This window comes from Oryctolagus cuniculus, chromosome 2, assembly GCF_051225735.1.
Source record: "Oryctolagus cuniculus isolate XC-2025 breed Fujian yellow rabbit chromosome 2, ASM5122573v1, whole genome shotgun sequence".
NCBI lineage: Eukaryota > Metazoa > Chordata > Mammalia > Lagomorpha > Leporidae > Oryctolagus > Oryctolagus cuniculus.
In genome coordinates, this window is record NC_142868.1 from 68,153,458 (window position 1) to 68,171,954 (window position 18,497).

Consider the following 18,497-nt stretch of genomic DNA (forward strand, 5'->3'; position numbering starts at 1 on the left):
ATAATCCAGTAAGTACTATATCTTTTACATGTCTGTATGAATATGTATAAATTAGGTTAACTCTTAACAGGTGGTTTATAAATAACTGGTTAATAGTAACTAGTCATAATATGTAATATCCTTTGATTCAGTGACTTAATGGACAAGTTTCCATAAGTCAGCTAATTAGAATGAATTCCAGTGCTAACGCTTTTTTAAAAAATTCATTTATTTTGAAAGGCAGAGTGAGAGGGGCAAGGAGAGAGAGAGAGTGGAGAGGGGAGGTCTTCATCCACTCCCCAAATGGCCGCACTGGCTGGAGCTAAGCTGATCTGAAGCCAGGAGCCTGGAGCTTCTGGGTCTCCCATGCGGGTGCAGGAACCCAAGGGGCCACCTTCTGCTTTCCCAGGCCATAGCAGACAGCTGGATTGGAAGTGGTGCAGCCGGGACTCGAACCAGTGCCACTATACCAGCTACCACTATGCCACAGCGTTGGTCCCATCTAATGCATTTTATAAAGCCTTTCAACAGATAACATTCTTTTATTTTATTTTATTTTATTTTATTTTTTTTATTTTTTGACAGGCAGAGTGGACAGTGAGAGAGAGAGAAAGGTCTTCCTTTTGCCGTTGGTTCACCCTCCAATGGCCGCTGCGGCCGGCGCGCTGCAGCCGGCGCACTGTGCTGATCTGATGGCAGGAGCCAGGTACTTCTCCTGGTCTCCCATGGGGTGCAGGGCCCAAGCACCTGGGCCATCCTCCACTGCACTCCCTGGCCACAGCAGAGGGCTGGCCTGGAAGAGGGGCAACCGGGACAGAATCCGGCGCCCCAACCGGGACTAGAACCCGGTGTGCCGGCGCCACAGGCAGAGGATTAGCCTAGTGAGCAGCGGCGCTGGCCCAGATAACATTCTTAAAGAAATCACACATTTTTAACTTCTGGATTCTATAAATTATTCAAATAACAATTTTCTTTATAAAGTATTTTTAAAAAGAACTTAAAGGCATAGACATGTGTACATGTTTGTGGGGTACCATGTGTGTTCCGTGATGTATATGGTGTATAATGTCCAGTCAGGGGAGTTATCTTTTCCAGCATTAGCATTTCTTTCCCATGAAAACATGGAAAAATCCCATCTTCTACTTTTTAAATAGAGAAGTATACAGTCAAATAATGTTATCTTCAGCCCACTGTGTAATAGAACCCCAGAATTTCTTATTCCTATCTAGCTATAGCCTGGTACCCATCAATCAACCTTTGCCCATCCCTCCCTTGTCACTTCCTACTCTAGCCTCTGTAACCACAATTATATTTTTAACTTCTGTGAGATTACCTAATTTTTTTAGAGTCCACATATGAATGAGATCATATGATACTTGTTTTTCTGTGCTTGGCTTATTTCACTTAACATACTGACCTCCACTTGCATCCACATTGTTGGAAATGACAAGACTTTTTTTTTTTATAGCTGAGTAATAGTGATATATACCCCACATCTTTATCCATGCATTCGCTGATGGCCACCTGGCTATTGTGAGTAGTGCTGCAATAAACACGGGCATGCAGTTAGCTGTTTGGCAGATCGATTTCATTTCTCTTAGATATATGCCCAGAAGAGGGGTTCCTGGGTCACATGGTAGTTCTATTTTTAGTGCTTTGAGGAACCTCCATGCTATTTTCCACAATGATTTTATGTTTACATTTAAAGAACTTAAATGTTTATGTAGGGGTCAGCAGTGTGACACAAGAGGTTAAAGCCCTGGCCCAAAGTGCCAGCATCCCATGTGGGTGCTGGTTCGAGTCCCGGCTGCTGCACATCCAATCCGGCTCTCTGCTATGGCCTGGAAAAGCAGTAGAGATGGCCCAAGTCCTTGCCCCTTGCATCCACATGGGAGGCCCAGAAGCAGCTCCTGGCTCTCTGGATTCAGATCAGTTCAGCTCTGGCTGCTGTGGTCATCTCGGGAGTGAACCAGCAGATGGAAGACTTCTCTCAATCTGGCTCTACCTCTCTGTAACTCTGAAAAAAAAAAAAATGTTTGCTTAAAGTTTCACTTGGGAAAGAGAATCTAATAGAGTGTGATTACTTATATTACCTAGGGTACCTAAATTTATTCTCTGTAGTTCCAAAGCTAACAACTCAGCTTTATTCATTTAGTAAAATATTTTCAAGTTTTGCTAAGCATCAGACACAGTGCCTTGCCTTGGGAATATAATAGTGAGCTTAAAGTTTGAGTTCAAGGAATTTATAATCTAATCTAGGGTAGATGTAATTTAAACAAGATACAACCTTATTTCTGTCTCATGTAACATCCAGTGTGGCTCCACTGTTAGGGACTAGTCTTTTGCTTTGCTGTTCCTAAGATGTTGCCTTATTGATACTGTCCAAGGTGGCTCACCCCAAGTTGTCTGCCTTCTAGTCAGTTGAATGGAGAAGAGCCGCACCTACTTCTCCCCTTTAAGAATGAAGCCTAAAGTGGCAAACCACCTTCTTCTGACCCCCTACTGGCAAGACTTGGACACATGCCTGTGCCCTATTATAACAGAGTGGGGGAAGTATCTTTGTTCTAGCTGGCCTCCATTTAGCTAAAAATTGTGGTTCTGTTTCTAGGGAAGAGGGAGAAATTAGATGTTGGGGGATAACCTCTGTGATACAGAGGAAACATCAAGACAATCAAGTAAATGAACAAGTAAAATAGTAACTAAGTACTAGAAAGTGAGTTGGACTACATGGGGGAATTTGATGCAGACTGGGACACTGAGGCCACCTTTTGAGAAAATGAGAATTGAAAAGTATGAAGGGGAGTGTGGTGCTAGAATAATGCCAAAGTGATGCTAATTTTTTTTAAAAAGATTTGTTTATTTGAAAGAGTTACACAGAGGAGAGGCAGAGGTCTTCTACCCATTGGTTCACTCCCCATTGGGCCACAATGGCCGGAGCTGTGCCAGTCAGGAGCCAGGAGCTTCTTCCAGGTCTCCCACATGGGTGCAGGGGCCCAAGGTCTTGGGCCATCTACTGCTTTCCCAGGCCATAATAGAGAGCTGGATTGGAAGTGGAGCAGCTGAGTCTCGAACCTCTGCCCCGTATGGGATGCCGGCGCTTCAGGCCAGGGCGTTAACCTGCTCTGCCACAGTGCCGGCCCCAGCTAATAATTCTAATTTAGTGCGTAACTGTTGGGTATCGAAGTATTTGGTGGTGCTAAACCTTTTGGCTAATCTCAACCCTATCTGGAGGTTCTTAGTGGTTTCATTTTGCAAATGAGAAGACTGAAGCCTAGGGAGAAGTGCCTTGTGTTAAGGTTGCATAGCCAATACTTCTAGGCACTTACATGTGCCAGGCACTGTGCTATCTCTTTAATCTCGTTTTCTTATTTTACTCCTTTCATGATTCCAAAGTTAGCTGCTATTTTTCCTGCTTAGCAGTTGAAGAATGTATTTAGGTTTGATTAAACTTAGACGTGGTAAACATCAAAACCAGAACTCAAACTTAGATCTCTGACTTCAAATCTTTTGTTCCAAGTATGTGCTTGCTGCCTTTCCACAATGCATGACTGCTTTCCATGTCAGTGTCTTCTAGCACCAAAGGTGGTTTCTTGGAAGTGGTTTTGTGTTCAGTATGAATGAGAAATTTTCTGAGAATTGGAACTATAAAAAAAAACTTTTAAACTCAGAGGTGACATTTAAAGAGATGCTTAAAATATTTTTAATGTGATTGTAGAGGAGGTTAATGTACAAATTGTTTGGCTGCTAAGAGGCCTCTTCAATCCTGAGAGCCTGATTTTTTTAAAAATATAAACATAATTTAAAAATTACAGGTCTTCAGTTTATAAATAAATTAGTAAGGTTATATTGTACACAACCTGATAGTAAAGCTAACTAATTTTTTTGACAGGCAGAGTTAGAGAGACAGAAAGGTCTTCCTTCCTTTGGTTCACCCCCCCAAATGGCCACTACGGCCGGTGTGCTGCGCTAATCACGAGCCAGGTGCTTCCTCCTGGTCTCCCATGCAGATGCGGGACCCAAGCACTTGGGCCATCCTCCACTGCACTCCCGGGCCACAGAAGAGAGCTGGACTGGAAGAGGAGCAACCAGGACAAAACCAGTGCCCCGATCGGGACTAGAATCCAGGGTGCCGGCGCTGCAGGCGGAGGATTAGCCTAGTGAGCCGTGGCGCTGGCCAGTAAAGCTAATTTGTAATGATTTTGTATTAGTTAAACTTACTGGTACCAAGATACTTGAATTTTGTTCATAGAACATTTTTAAAACAAAAAACAGAAGTATTTACGCTTTGTGTTTTTAGCATGTCTGTAGAGCACTTCAGGACTTATATAGTGTAAGGTGCTCAGCTGAAGATGTTTTCAACTTGGATTCTAGCACTGATGAAAAATTTAGCCGCCATCTGATATTTCAGCTCCATGATGTGGCATTTAAAGATAACATCCATGTTGGTAAGTGCACTGGTTTTTAAAAATTCATGGAGTTATATTAAAAACTCTTAGTTTTCCTATTCCTCTTGAAATTTTTAACAATACTTGCTAGATTTTATGGTAATTAACCTAAAATGTGATGTTTCGTGTTTTCAGGATTTACTGATACAGACCTGTCATCCAGGCACATCAGCCTACTCAAGATATAGTTGGCATTAGTGGTTCTCATCACAGGTATTTAGGTGGCCATGTATGTCCTGACATGGTCTCTACTGCAGTAGGGTTCATTTTTTGTTTTCTAGATAATTCTGAGAGGCTTTTCCATTTCAAGCCTTACCTATGATGCTTCATACCTGGATTTTTGACCTTTGTTTTAGCTATGGGGCTTGGATCCCAGGTCATGTCAAGGAAGGCTTATTTATTATTCCAGGCAGAATTTAAGGATTCAGATGACGTCTAGATATATAATCCTGAAAGTATAACCAGAGTATTTTCCCAGGGCTGGGCATTTATAGATAACAGGTTCAGGTATAAAACCAAGTCAGTCCCACAGAGAAACAAATAGGAACAATGAAAACACCAAAAATCAAGGTCTCAATAAAAGCCAAAATCCTGAGTATTTATCAAAGCAGTGATAGGACAAGTTTTGGGGTTCAAACCAGTGATTGACTGAAGTTCAGGTAACAGATAATGTGTCTCAGAGCTACAAGTGTTTTACAGTCTCACAGCCACATGGGGTAAAGGCATGAACATAGTAGCTAGAGGACTGACATAAACATCAGGAACCTGAAAACTAGTTTAGGATAATGCCAGGTCACAGTGACCTAGTATGCTGTGTACACTGGTCTCCTCATTATCTCTGTTATCTGCCCCCTTGATTGTTCTCTCTCTTTCTCACCCTTAGATCCTAGTAATTGTGGGATCTGTCCTTGTCCCTCTTCCTACTGTTCTCACTTGGATGGTGACCACAATCATTACTTAAATCATCACCTATGTCCTGACTCTCACACCTTTATCTTCAGCCCAAATTGTTCTCATATAGCCAGCTGACTACTAAATGTCCTTATACACACTTCAACTCAGCATGTCCTAGAACAATCTTGGCTCCTCCTTCTGTGTCACTTCTGTGTCCCTGTCCATCTACTTACCGAAGTAGAAATGTTGGTGTCCTCTTATGTGTACCTGCTTTTTGAGTCAGCCAGTGTGAGCTGATGAAGCTCTCAAACCTCTCAAGGGTTATTCGTTACCTTCACAAAGATGTACTGATGTCTTAGTTTGCAAAACGAGGCCTACTGTGCCCTAGCTGGTCTGTCCCTATCTGCCCTTCTTGCTCAGCTCCCACTGTGGCCTGCATGTTCTCTTATCCTTGGGCCTTTGCACTGTTCAATTCTGTCTGAAGAGCCATACCTCCTGTTCTCCCAGTCTGTCAAGACTCAGCGTACATATCAATTCATCGGTTTTTGTCACATCCAAACCCTATGATACAGGTTACTATTCCGTAGGGTTGTAGAAAGCACCCAGTGCTTATTGTCAGAGCATTTGCTGCTTCTTGTTTTCTTCATCTTTATTCCACTTAATGTTTCTTTAGGGACGTAACTATTGATTTTTCTTTTCCCTTTGTAATTTTTTAGAGCTACATTATATGTCATAATATATATTTTATTAAAATTATTTTAAATGTTTTGATTAACAAGTAATACTAGCACATTTTTATGGGATACAGTGCAAAATTTCAAAAGATATGATGCTATAAGCTGATCAAAGCAGGCAGCCAACATACCCACCTCCCTACCTTTCCTCCACATTTACAGCCTACTAGTTCCTCTCCTCCAGTTCTTTATATGGTACACAACATGTTACTGTGATCTGTAGTTGTCCATCTGTGCTATGAAGCACCTTGTACCCCAAAACCACACTCCTCTATCTCCCACACTTCCCAGTCTCTAGTAATCACTGCTCTAAGTTCTTATTGACTGTCGTTTTTAACTTTCATGTATCAAAAAGAACACGTGTTAACTTTCTGTGTGTCACTTCTTTCACTTAATGTAATGACTACCAATTTCAGTTATTTTGCCTCTAATGTCAGGATTTCATTCCTTCTGATGGCTGACTAATGTTCCATTGTGTATGTATACCATATTTTCCTTATCCATTATTTATCCATGGACACTTAGGTTTTCTATAGCTTGGCTATTATGAATGGTGTTGCAAAGCACATGAGAATGAAGGTATCTCTTTCATATGCTGATGTCATTTCCATTGGATACTTACCCAGAAGCAGGATAGCTGGGTCATATGATTGATCTATTTATTGTATTTCCAGATATATTGTATATTACTACATTATAATATTGTCCATAATACCATTAATACAGCAGCAGCAATAATAAATACAAGTAGGCATTTAATATTTGCTGAGTTAGTGCCTACTTAGCATGCCTGCATTATCAGGGTATAGAGGGCAGAGTCCTAGCCAGGATATTTCTTTGATCCCTATGTATACTTCCTCATAGGCTGCTCTTTAAATACTAACCAGGAGGCTAAAAACTGAGAATCTGTTGCTAGGGAAGAAGGGCAGAGAGAAGTATGCCAGGTCCTTCACAGTCTGCTACAGTGTCTCCTGAAAGCAGATGACATTCATTCTAGACTGTGAATGAATTTCCTTCATATAGTCAAAGGTAAGACAGGCTTTATTAGAATAGCACAAGCAAAGGAATAGAGTTTGGAGTTTGTGGTTAACTTGGGGATCAGTCGACAATCTAGTGTAACTAAAGCTAAAGCCATAATCAGACCTGATAAATGGAATGTCTTCTGAGGCTCTTTCCTCTTAAATTGTGTACTTCCAGAAACAGAGAGGCGGAGAATATGAAGCAGTCAAAAATTTCCCTTCAGTTCCCCTCCCTCTTGATAATATTTCTAGTTGTTATTGTTGGCCTTTTGGGAAAGGGAACAAAGTTAAATGTGAGTGATCAGACTTTGATCTTTGCAAACATGCTCTTGTGCCAATTTACTATAGTACTGCAGATATCTGTGATTGGTTAGTTCTTTTGAGATAGTCCCTGCCACTGAGATAGACCAAAGAGGGGATGGGGTAATAAGACTGAAGCCTGGAAACAGAAGGCAGAGCTATTGGGGGGGGGGGGACAGTATGTTGGTGTTCACGTGACTGGCTGTCATTGTGCCGTGGACACATTAGCTCCTTGCCAAGGTTCAAAGGCTTAGCCGGCCTCTTCAGTGCTACTGTCAAACATCTGCAACTGTAGACTCACTTCGCTTATTGTCTAGAGTCAAGCAGATAGAATTTTAAATTTCCAGGAAAACTAACTTCGTCAATTTATGTTTATATTGCTTTGTTGTCCTTTGATGTGTCATCGTTTCCTCTCGGTGTTTACCTTCTCTCTAATTCCAGAAGTAATCATGTCTGTGTATCATTGGATCAAATGCTTTTGCTTTCATTTTGATGTTTTACAAGAAATTGTACTTATTTCTTTAAGTAGGAAAGTAATTAATCCTGTGATTTTAAGTACTAAAGCCTTCCTGGTAAATGAAGTGACAAATCCAGACTATGACACTTGCAGAGATTAAAATTAAGTAATTTTTTATAGTATTGCATTTCACCAGTATTGCTACACACAACAGCAGTGTAAAAGCCAAATTGTTACTTGGTCTTGTGATATAGGATATATATAGAGAGAGTTTAAAGAATTCCATGTTGCCTTGCCAACTTCTCATGGTAGTGTGGATCACTTTTTTTTTTTTTTTTTAAGTAAGCAAGGCAGGCCATTTATTAATATCTGAATAATCATTTTTTGAGGTTTAAATCTTTAGTCTCCTTTTCCCCAGAGAAACCTTTTATTTAATGAATACAAATGTCATGCATTTCATAATTACAACTTTAGGAACATAGTGATTCTTCTCATTGTACCTGCTCTCCCACCGTCTACCTCTTCCCTCTCCAATTCCCACTATTATTCCCCCCCCCCAAAGAAACCTTTTAAGGAATACAGACTTCATGCATTTTATAAGTACAATTTTAGAAATATAGTGATTCTTCTCACCATACCTGCTCTCTCACCCACTCTCCCACCCCTCCTCCTGCTCCCTCTCCCATTCCCAGTCCCATCCTCCACTAAGATCGATTTTCAGTTAACTTTATACACAGAAGACCAACTCTATACAAGAGTTCAATAATTTGGCCGGTGCTGCGGCTCAATAGGCTAATCCTCTGCCTGTGGCGCCGGCACACCAGGTTCTAGTCCCGGTCAGGGCGCCGGATTCTGTCCCGGTTGCCCCTCTTCCAGTCCAGCTCTCTGCTGTGGCCCGGGAGTACAGTGGAGGAAGGCTCAAGTGCTTGGGCCCTGCACCCCATGGGAGACCAGGAGAAGCACCTGGCTCCTGGCTTCGGATCAGCATGGTGTGCCGGCCGCAGCGTGCCGGCCGCGGTGGCCATTGGAGGGTGAACCAACAGCAAAGGAAGACTTTTCTCTCTGTCTGTCTCACTGTCCACTCTGCCTGTTAAAAAAAAAAAAATTAAAAAAGTTCAACAATTTGCATGGAAAAAAAAAAACAAAACTGCTCCTCAACAACTGAGAAAAGGGCTGTTCAAAATCATTGCATCTTGAAATGTTTCTAAAAAGTGAAATTAAACTTCAAAGAAGCATCTAAAAATGATACATCTTTTGCAAGCACTTAGACATAATTATAATACAACTCTTTGAGGATAGAGATCCTGCATGGGAAGTTAGTACACAGTGACTCCTGTTATTAACGTAACAGTTAACACTCTTAGGTATGATGTCAGTGACCACCCAAGGCTCTTGACATGAGCTGCCTAGGCTGTGGAAGCCTTTTGAATCCACAGTCTCTGTCAATCTGTAGCCAAGGCCATAAACAAAGTTCAAGTACTCTCCTCGCTTCAGAGAAAAATTCCTCCTTATGTCCACTTCTTTCCACTAGGGTCTCACCTGCCAAAGTCCTTTATATAGGACATTTTTTTTGCCACAGTGTCTTGGCTTTCCATGCCTAAAATGCTCTCATGGGCTTTTCAGCCAGACCAGAATGCCTTAAGGGCTGATTCTGAGGTCAGAATGCTATTTAAAGGGGTTGTCACTCTGAGTCTTCTGTGTGGGCTGAATCCCACGTTGGAGCATTCCCTTCTTTTTAATTCTATCTGTAGTTACCAGACCATTAATCCTATCCATACAATCACTTTAACACTTAAGATAGTATTTTTACCACCCAGCTTAAGGGGATTTGGGGTCCCCTGGCAAATTTTTAAACTATATCCTTAAAAATAAGTCTATAGGAATGTATGCAGAACTATACAGCTTTACAATTACAAACATCATTCACTTCATAATTACACCTTTAGGAACATGGTGATTCTTCCCACTAATTCCACCTTCACAACCCTTTTCCTCCTCCTGATGTGTTCTGGACTCATCCATTTTGTTGTAAATGACCAGATCTCATTTTTTTTTTTATTCCTGCTGTTTAGTATTTCATAGTGTACATGTCCCATGGTTTCTTTATCTGGTCTTCAGTTGATGGACATTTGGGTTTATTCCATGTCTTAGCTATTGTGAGTTGAGCTACAGTAAACATGGAGGTGCAGATAGCGCTCTCATGTACTGATTGCATTTCCCTTAGGTAAGTTCCCAGGAGTCCCACTCTTATTTTTCACTAAGATCTATTTTCAGTTAACTTTACATGCATATAACTAACTCTGTTAAGAGTTCAACAAGGCCGGCGCCGCGGCTCACTAGGCTAATCCTCCGCCTAGCGGCGCCGGCACACCGGGTTCTAGTCCCGGTCGGGGCGCCGGATTCTGTCCCGGTTGCCCCTCTTCCAGGCCAGCCCTCTGCTGTGGCCAGGGAGTGCAGTGGAGGATGGCCCAGGTGCTTGGGCCCTGCACCCCATGGGAGACCAGGAAAAGCACCTGGCTCCTGGCTCCTGCCATCGGATCAGCGCGGTGCGCCGGCCGCAGCGCGCCGGCCGCGGCGGCCATTGGAGGGTGAACCAACGGCAAAGGAAGACCTTTCTCTCTGTCTCTCTCTCTCACTGTCCACTCTGCCTGTCAAAAAAAAAAAAAAAAAAAAAAAAAAAAGAGTTCAACAAATAGTATGAAAAAAACCTGTTCCTCAGCAGTCGAGACAAGGGCTGTTTAAAGTCATTGCTTCTTAAAATGTCAATTTTACTTCTACAGATTGCCTTATAGGTGCTCTATTAGTTATCACAGGTCAGGGAGAACATATAGTATTTGTCCCTTTGAGACTGGCTTATTTCACTAACAATGATGTTTTGCGGTTTCGTCCATTTTGTGGAAAATGGCTAGGTCTTTCTTTTGTGTGTTTTTTGGTTGTTTTTAGCTTTGTGTAGTACTCCATGGTGTACATATTCCAGTCTTCAGTTGATGGAAACTTGGGTTGATTCCATGACTTAGCCATTGTGACTTGAGCTGCAATAAACAAGGGGGTGCAGATAACTTTAACATGCTGATTTAATTTCTTTGGGTAAATTCCCAGGAGTGGGATGGCTGGGTCATATGGCAGGTCTATATTCAGATTTCTGAGGTATCTCCATATGTCTTCCACAGTGGCTGTACCAGTTTACATTCCCACCAGCTGTGGATTAAGGTACCTTTTTCTCTACATCCTTGCCTGCATTTGTTTGCTGATTTCTGTATGAAAGCCATACTAACGGGAGTGGTTTAGATTTGCTTTTCCCTGATGGCTGGTGGTCCTGAGCATTTTTTCATGTGTCTGTTGGTCATTTGGATTTCCTCTTTTGAAAAATGCCTGTTTGAGTCCTTTGCCCATTTCTTAACTGGGTTGTTTGTTTTGTTGTGGAGTTTCTTGATCTCTTTATATATTCTGGTTATTAATCCTTTATTAGTTGTACAGTTTGCAAAGAATTCCTCCCATTCTGTCAGTTGCCTCTTCAGTTTGTTGGCTGTTTCTTTTGCAGTACAGAAGCTTCTCAATTTGATGGAATCCCATTTGTCAGTTTTGGTTTTGATTGTCTGTACCTCTGGGGTCTTTTCCAAGAACTCTTTGCCCATGCCAATGTCTTTCCCTAAGGTTCTCTAATATGATGGTATCAGATCATAGATTTATGTCTTTAATCCATTTTGAGTGGATCTTTGTGTAAGGTGTAAGGTAGGGGCCTTGGTTCATACTTCTGCATGTGGAGATCCAGTTTTCCCAGCACCATTTGTTGTAGAGACTGTCCTTGCTCCAGGGGTTGATTATAGCTCCCTTGTCAAAGATAAGTTGGTTGTAGATGTGTGGATTGATTTCTGGCATTTCTGTTTTGTTCCATTGGTCTATCCATCTGTTTTTGTATCAGTACCAGGCTGTTTTTATTATAACTGTCCTGTATATCTTGAAATCTGGTATTGTGATGTCTCTGGCTTTGTTTTTGTTGTATTAGATTGATTTAGCTGTTTGGGGTCTCCTGTGTTTCCATATGAATTTCAGCATTTTTTAATGTATCTGAGAAGAATGTCCTTGGTATTTTGATTGGTATTGCATTGAATCTGTAAATTGCTTTCAGTAATATGGACATTTTAATTATTCTAATTCATGAACATGGAAGATTTTTTCAGTTTTTGGTGGCTTTTATTTCTTTAATGTTTTGTAATTCTCATTGTAGAAATCTTTGACATCCTTGTTTAAATTTATTACAAGGTATTTGATTTTTTTGTGTGTGTGTGTGTGTGGCTATTGTGAATGGGATTCATCTTAGAAGTTCTTTCTTGGAGCTGGTGCTTTGGCATAGCAGGTAAAGCCGCTGCCTGCAGTGCTGGCATCCCATATGGGCACTGGTTCGAGTCCTGGCTGCTTCACTTCCCATCTAGCTCTCTGCTGTGGCCTGGGAATGCCGTAGAAAATGCCCTAAGTCCTTGGACCCCTGCACCTGTGTGGGAGACGCAGAAAAAGCTCCTGGCTTTGGATCGACGCAGATCCTACCGTTGCAGCCAATTGGAGAGTGAACCAGCAGATGGAAGACCTCTCTCTCTCTCTCTCTCTCTTTGCCTCTCCTCTCACTGTGTAACTCTGACTTTCAAATAATGTTCTGCATGTGGTGATCTGGTTTTCCCAGCACCATTTGTTGAAGATGTTCTTTCTCAGCCATGGCATTGTCTGTGTATATAAAAGCTGTTGATTTTTTTGTGTTGATTTTATATCCTGAATCTTTACCGAACTCTTCTATGAGTTCCAATAGTCTCTTAGTGGCATCTTTTGGATCCCATATATATAGAATCATGCCGTCTGCAAATAGGGATAGTTTGACTTCCTCTTTCCCAATTTGTATCCTTTTGATTTCTTTTTCTTGCCTAATGGCTCTGGCTATAACGTCCAGGACTATATTGAATAGTAATGGTGAGAGTGGACATCCCTGTCTGGTTCCGGATCTCTGTGGGATGCTTCCAGTTTTTCCCCATTCAAAAGGATGCTGGCCATGGGTTTGTCATAAATTGCCTTGATTGTGTTGAAGAATGCTTAGAGTTTTCATCATGAAAGGGTGTTGTATTTTACCAAATGCTTTCTCTGCATCTATTGAGATAATCATATGGGTTTTGTTTTTCAGTTTGTTAATGTGGTATATCACATTGATTAGCAAATATTGAACCATCCTTGCCTACCAGGGATAAATCCCACTTGGTATAGCTGAATGATCTTTCTGATTGTGTTGTTGGATTCAGTTGGCTAGAATTTTGTTGAAGATTTTTGCGTCTGTGTTCATCAGGGAAATTGGTCTGTAGTTCTCTTTGTTGTATCTGTGTAGTTCTTTTGTACAGGTGTAGGAATTAAGGTGATGCTGTCTTCATAGAAGGAATTTGGGAGGATTCCCTCCCTTTCAGTTCTTTTGAATAGCTTGAGAAGAATTGGAGTTAGTTCTTTAATGTCTGGTAGAATTCAGCAGTGAAGGTATCTGGTCCTGGGCTTTTCTTTTTTGGGAGGGTCTTTATTACTGATTCAATTTCTGTCTGGACTGTTGATCTGTTTGGGTTTTCTGTGTCTTCATGGCTCAATTTAGGTAGGTTGTATGTGTCCAGGAATCTATCCATTTCTTCTGTGTTTCCCAGTTTGTTGAAATACAGCTCTTTGTAGTAATTCCTGATGATTCTTTTTATTTTTTTTTCTCCTATCTTTTTTTTATTTTTTTTCAAACTTTTATTTAATGAATATAAATTTCCAAAGTACAGCTTATGGATTACAATGGCTTCCCCCTCCATAACGTCCCTCCCACCCACAACCCTCCCCTTTCCCACTCCCTCTCCCCTTCCATTCACACAAAATTCATTTTCATTTCTCTTTATATACAGAAGATCAGTTTAGCATACATTAAGTAAAGATTTCAACAGTTTGCTCCCACACAAAAACATAAAGTGAAAAATACTGTTTGAGTACTAGTTATAGCATTAAATCTCAATGTACAGCACACTAAGGACAAAGATCCTACATGAGGAGTAAGTGCACAGTGACTCCTGTTGTTGACTTAACAAATTGACACTCTTGTTTATGGCCTCAGTAATCACCCTAGGCTCTCGTCATGAGCTGCCAAGGCTATGGAAGCCCCCTGAGTTCACTGACTCTGATCATATTTAGACAAGGCCATGGTCAAAGTGGAGGTTCTCTCCTCCCTTCAGAGAAGGGTACCTCCTCCTTTGATGACCCATTCTTTCCACTGGGATCTCACTCGCGGAGATCTTTCATTTAGGTGTTTTTTTTTTTTTTTCCCCCCCAGAGTGTTTTGGCTTTCCATGCCTGAAATACTCTCATGGGCTTATTATTTCTGTGGTGTCTATTGTTAAATTTTCTCTTTCATCTCTAATTTTATTGATTTCTGTCTTCTCCCTTTTTTTTTTAATTGGGCCAATGGTGTATCAATTTTGTTTGTTTTGGGTCATTTGATAGTATCCCATAGATGTCCAACAGTGTTTTTTAGTTTTCTAATTTTTCTTTTTTTGGTCTGACTATAAAATTTCCAGCAATCTGTCTTTAACTTGGATATTCTTTTTTCTGCTTCACCGAGTCTGTTGCTAAGGATTTCCATTGCATTTTCTGCTTGTTCTATTGAATTCTTCATTTCCAAGATTTCATTTTGATGTGGTAAATCTTCTATTTACTTACTTACTTACTTAGCAGAGAGGAGGTTAGTTCTGCTCTATTGGCTTATTCTCTTGCTCACCTCCTCTCCTCAAAGGAGACCAGTGCCTGGGTGCTAGCCCTAGTGGGTACAATCTGCATCTGCACTGCCACAAGAAGCACACAGCGAATCTGGGCAGTCCTTGATGTGACCATGGATGCCATAGCAATGACCCTCACCAGGGAATCCAGGAGCATGGGGAGCCTCCCACAGTGACTGTGCAAAGTCCCATGCACACCCTGAGCCCTCCCACACAGCCAAGCGTTTCTCACAGTCCGGGCTCACAAGCCTCCCACGGTCACAAGCACTCAGCCCCATCGGTTCTCCCAGCCAGTCTTGGGTGTCTCTGCTTGGCTAGTCGCTGGGCGCATGGACATGAACTGGTGTAGCTCTTACATAAGTCCAAATAGTGCCCACCCTCCCTCGGCTTGTTACAGGATGCTGGTGCAGGGTGGTCGGGGAGAGAGGAACATGCCACCTTTTTTTCTCTTCTAGTTTGGCAGGTACACTGTCCCCCACAGGGCTCCAAGCTGGATTCCTGCTGGGCTTTTACCACAGCTTTATCACCAGTGGCTTGGGCTGCTACAGTCTGGTCTCACTGCACTCTCCACAGCTGGTGCTGAAGTTCTCAGCTGCTGGTCCTGAGTTGGGTGTGTCCACATCCTCCATATAGGTCCAAATGTCCCTCTAATTTGCATGTCATTTCTTCTGTGGCTTTCTTCCTAATTTTTCGCTAAGATCACACTCTCTCCACTTTTTTTCTGAACCTCTGTTATTCAGAACTTTCAGGATAAATGTAGTTGGGAAAAGTATATTTTTATACTTTTTTACCCCCAAGGCCATAGGCCATCCCACAACAAATGTGGGGGAGGGATAGCAGGAGCCACAGCCTTTCAGCTGTGGGAGGCACGGTTCTCCTGGCATGCCGTGGCAGGCAAAGGAGAGAGAATGAGTTCCTAAGAAGTTTGCCACCATCTGGATACCAGGAGGGTAAGGCAGAGGTTCTCGCAGTGTTTCTCACCATCGTCTTGGAGCCATTTCCTCATATAAACTGTGTTCTTTATTCATTAATAGCAAAAACAATTCAACTCTGTTCTCATTAATCAAAGTGATGAGGACAGGCGTTTAGCCTAGTGGTTAAGACCCTGCTTGGGAAACACACATCCCATATCAGAGTGCCTCAGCTTGAGTCTGGCTCCACTTTTTTTTTTTTTTTTTTTTTTTTTTTGACAGGCAGAGTGGACAGTGAGAGAGAGAGACAGAGAGAAAGGTCTTCTTTTGCCGTTGGTTCACCCTCCAATGGCCGCCGCGGCCGGCGCGCTGCGGCCGGCGCACCGCGCTGATCCGATGGCAGGAGCCAGGAGCCAGGTGCTTTTCCTGGTCTCCCATGGGGTGCAGGGCCCAAGCACCTGGGCCATCCTCCACTGCACTCCCTGGCCACAGCAGAGGGCTGGCCTGGAAGAGGGGCAACCGGGACAGAATCCGGCGCCCTGACCGGGACTAGAACCCGGTGTGCCGGCGCCGCAAGGTGGAGGATTAGCCTAGTGAGCCACGGCGCCGGCCTGGCTCCACTTTTGATCACAGTTTTCTGCTATTAGCCTGGGAGGCAGCAGGTGATGGTTCAAATAGTGGTCCCTGCCATGCTCCTGTGAGATATACGTTGAGTTCCTAGCTCCTGACTTTGATTTGGCCCAGCCGGTCTGTTGTGGGCATTTGGGGAGTGAACCAGTGGAAGGGAATTCTGTTTGTCTCTATGGCTCTCTGCCTCTCAAAATAGAAACTCTAAAAAGAAGTTCTTTAAAAAATGGTGCTTTTTTGATGACATGTTAGGGTTAGATCTATGCTAGCAACATTGACACACCGCAAATTAACTTTCTCTTCTAAAATGGTTTGTTTCCAAATTGCAACAAGCTTCCTGCCAATGGAAGTTTAAAAAGTAAAAGATTGCATAGCTTGAAGGAAGAGAGATGTGTTATAGTTTCTACCAAAACAATTTTAAAACCAGAAATCAAAGGAAATGCCTTTCATGTGCAGATTTGAATCTGAATCTTGAATTCCAGTTCACATGAAAGAATTAATCATAACACCTTTTTTTCCTTAGGTAATTTTGTGAGAACAATTTTGCAGCCTGCTCTTCAGTTAATTGCCAGTGAAGATGATGATAGCATTTCAGAGACAGTGGACCAGGGATTTTCCCACTTTTCTGAAGCACCAACAAAACAAGGGGCTTCATATAACAAAATGTCCCCAGATAAGGACACAGGAGAGAGCTGGACACTGAATTCAGAGAAGCCGAGGCGGCTGGGATCAGCGAAGCAAAGCGATCCTGATCTTTCATTTTTAGTTGTGAAGAATAATGTGGGAGAAAAGCATCTTTTTGTAGATCTAGGTAAGTAACATTGACAGTTGTTTCTTTCTGACTGCCCTGATGTCCTCTTGTGAGACACCTGTCCATGCTCACTGTCACTGTGCACAGGGATCTCATTACCATCTCATTATCATCGCGCTCCCCAGCGACAGTGCAGGTCAGGAACAGAATGTGATCAGCCCGCTTAGGCTTGGGGAATCCACAAGGCTTCAGTTCAGAGATCTTGGGGCGATCCCTGTGGAACAGAAGCCCCAGCCTGGCCTGGGCTCTGAACGAGAGTGCTTGTGGCATGCTCTGCTCCAAGTGTCCAGGGAGTTCTGTGAGGGAATGGGGAGACCTGCACCCTCCAGCATGCCAAGAGTTTAAAGCAGATTCAGTCAACTTGAGAAACAATATAAAAATGGTACTCACATCACAAAGCAAGGCTGAGCTTGCTCTTCCCTGAAGAGCTTTGTGGTGGAGGCAGGGCAGGCTTTTGATCCTGGCCGGGAGCCTCGAGTTAGCCTTCTTTCACAGACTGGTGACTTCTGCACCCAACCGTGCTCTGTTTGGGTCTCTGAACCTGAGTGTGTAGAAGGCTCTAGTGTGGCAAGACTTAAGCCTGATGTAATATACAACCTAATGAAGTTCTAACTTGTGATTTGGAAAGCTGTAAGAGCATTTTTGCCATTGAGCACTTCAGAGAGCTGCAGTGCACACAGGTTGAGGGCAAGTGGGCTTTAATTTGGGGCAATGTTTTCGGGCTGACAGTGGTACCAAGGTTAGAGAATTGTTCCTGATTATCTTTCCAGTGCCCCTGAATCAAGTGCCAGAATTTGGAAATCTAAGTCGGGTAAGTGCAATGTGTCAGTTTTGGTAGGCCTAGGATCAAGCAAAGATAATGCATAACAGTAAGAGCAACATTATCCAATAAATATGCTGTGCCTCTAACCCAGTGTTGAAGTCCCTAAACAGAATACCCCCGTTCATGACCGTTCTATCCTTGAAGTCACATTACTGGGAAATAATAGGAATTAGGAAGAAATAACAGGAAAACAGTCAGGAAATTTCTCTGGTATTCTTGAATGACACATTTTAACAATATATATTTACATATTAAAAGAGGATGAGGAAGTATTTTACTTGAACTATCCTTTGAAAGTTTCAGAAATTTAATAGTACATGCAGATTTTTGTTGTTTACATTTTATCTTATTGTAGTTCTATAGTATGTCTTGAAATCAGGTATTGTGATACCTCCAGCTTTGTTCTTTTTAAAAAAGATTTATTTATTTGAGAGGCAGAGTTACAGACAGAGAGGTCTTCCATCCACTAATTCACTCCTCAGATGGTTGCAACGGTCAGAGGTGAGCCAATCTGAAGCCAGGAGCCAGGAGCTTCCTCTGGGTCTTGTTCTTTAAGACTTCCTATTAATAATTGAATTTCATTGCTGCTGTTGGTCTGTTCAGGTTTTCTATGTCTGCATGGTGCAATTTGAGTAGTTGTCCAGAAATTTATTCATTTATTCTAGATTTTCTAATTTTTTAATTGTATAGTTTCAAATAGTTCCTACTCTGGTTTGAGTTATAATGT

At 42.2% G+C, this 18,497-nt stretch overlaps 1 protein-coding gene across 33 annotated transcripts in view; it reads left to right on the forward strand.

The window, feature by feature from the left end:
• The window catches only part of LOC149127805 (DNA-directed primase/polymerase protein-like), a 44,733-nt gene that overhangs the window by 9,800 nt on the left and 16,436 nt on the right, over positions 1-18,497 (forward strand). For 31 of the 33 annotated variants that reach the window (XR_016229026.1, XR_016229023.1, XR_016229027.1 and 28 more), the window contains 2 exons: positions 4,277-4,424; positions 16,660-16,947. Coding sequence is in view for 23 of the 33 variants with exons in the window: in XM_089325654.1 (XP_089181780.1) it covers positions 4,277-4,424; positions 16,660-16,947 (436 nt within the window). In the remaining 10 variants the exon portion in view is untranslated. Of the gene's footprint in view, positions 1-4,276; positions 4,425-16,659; positions 16,948-17,717; positions 17,801-18,497 lie in introns of those variants that run through there. The other 2 variants (XM_089325676.1, XM_089325675.1) reach the window with 2 other exon arrangements.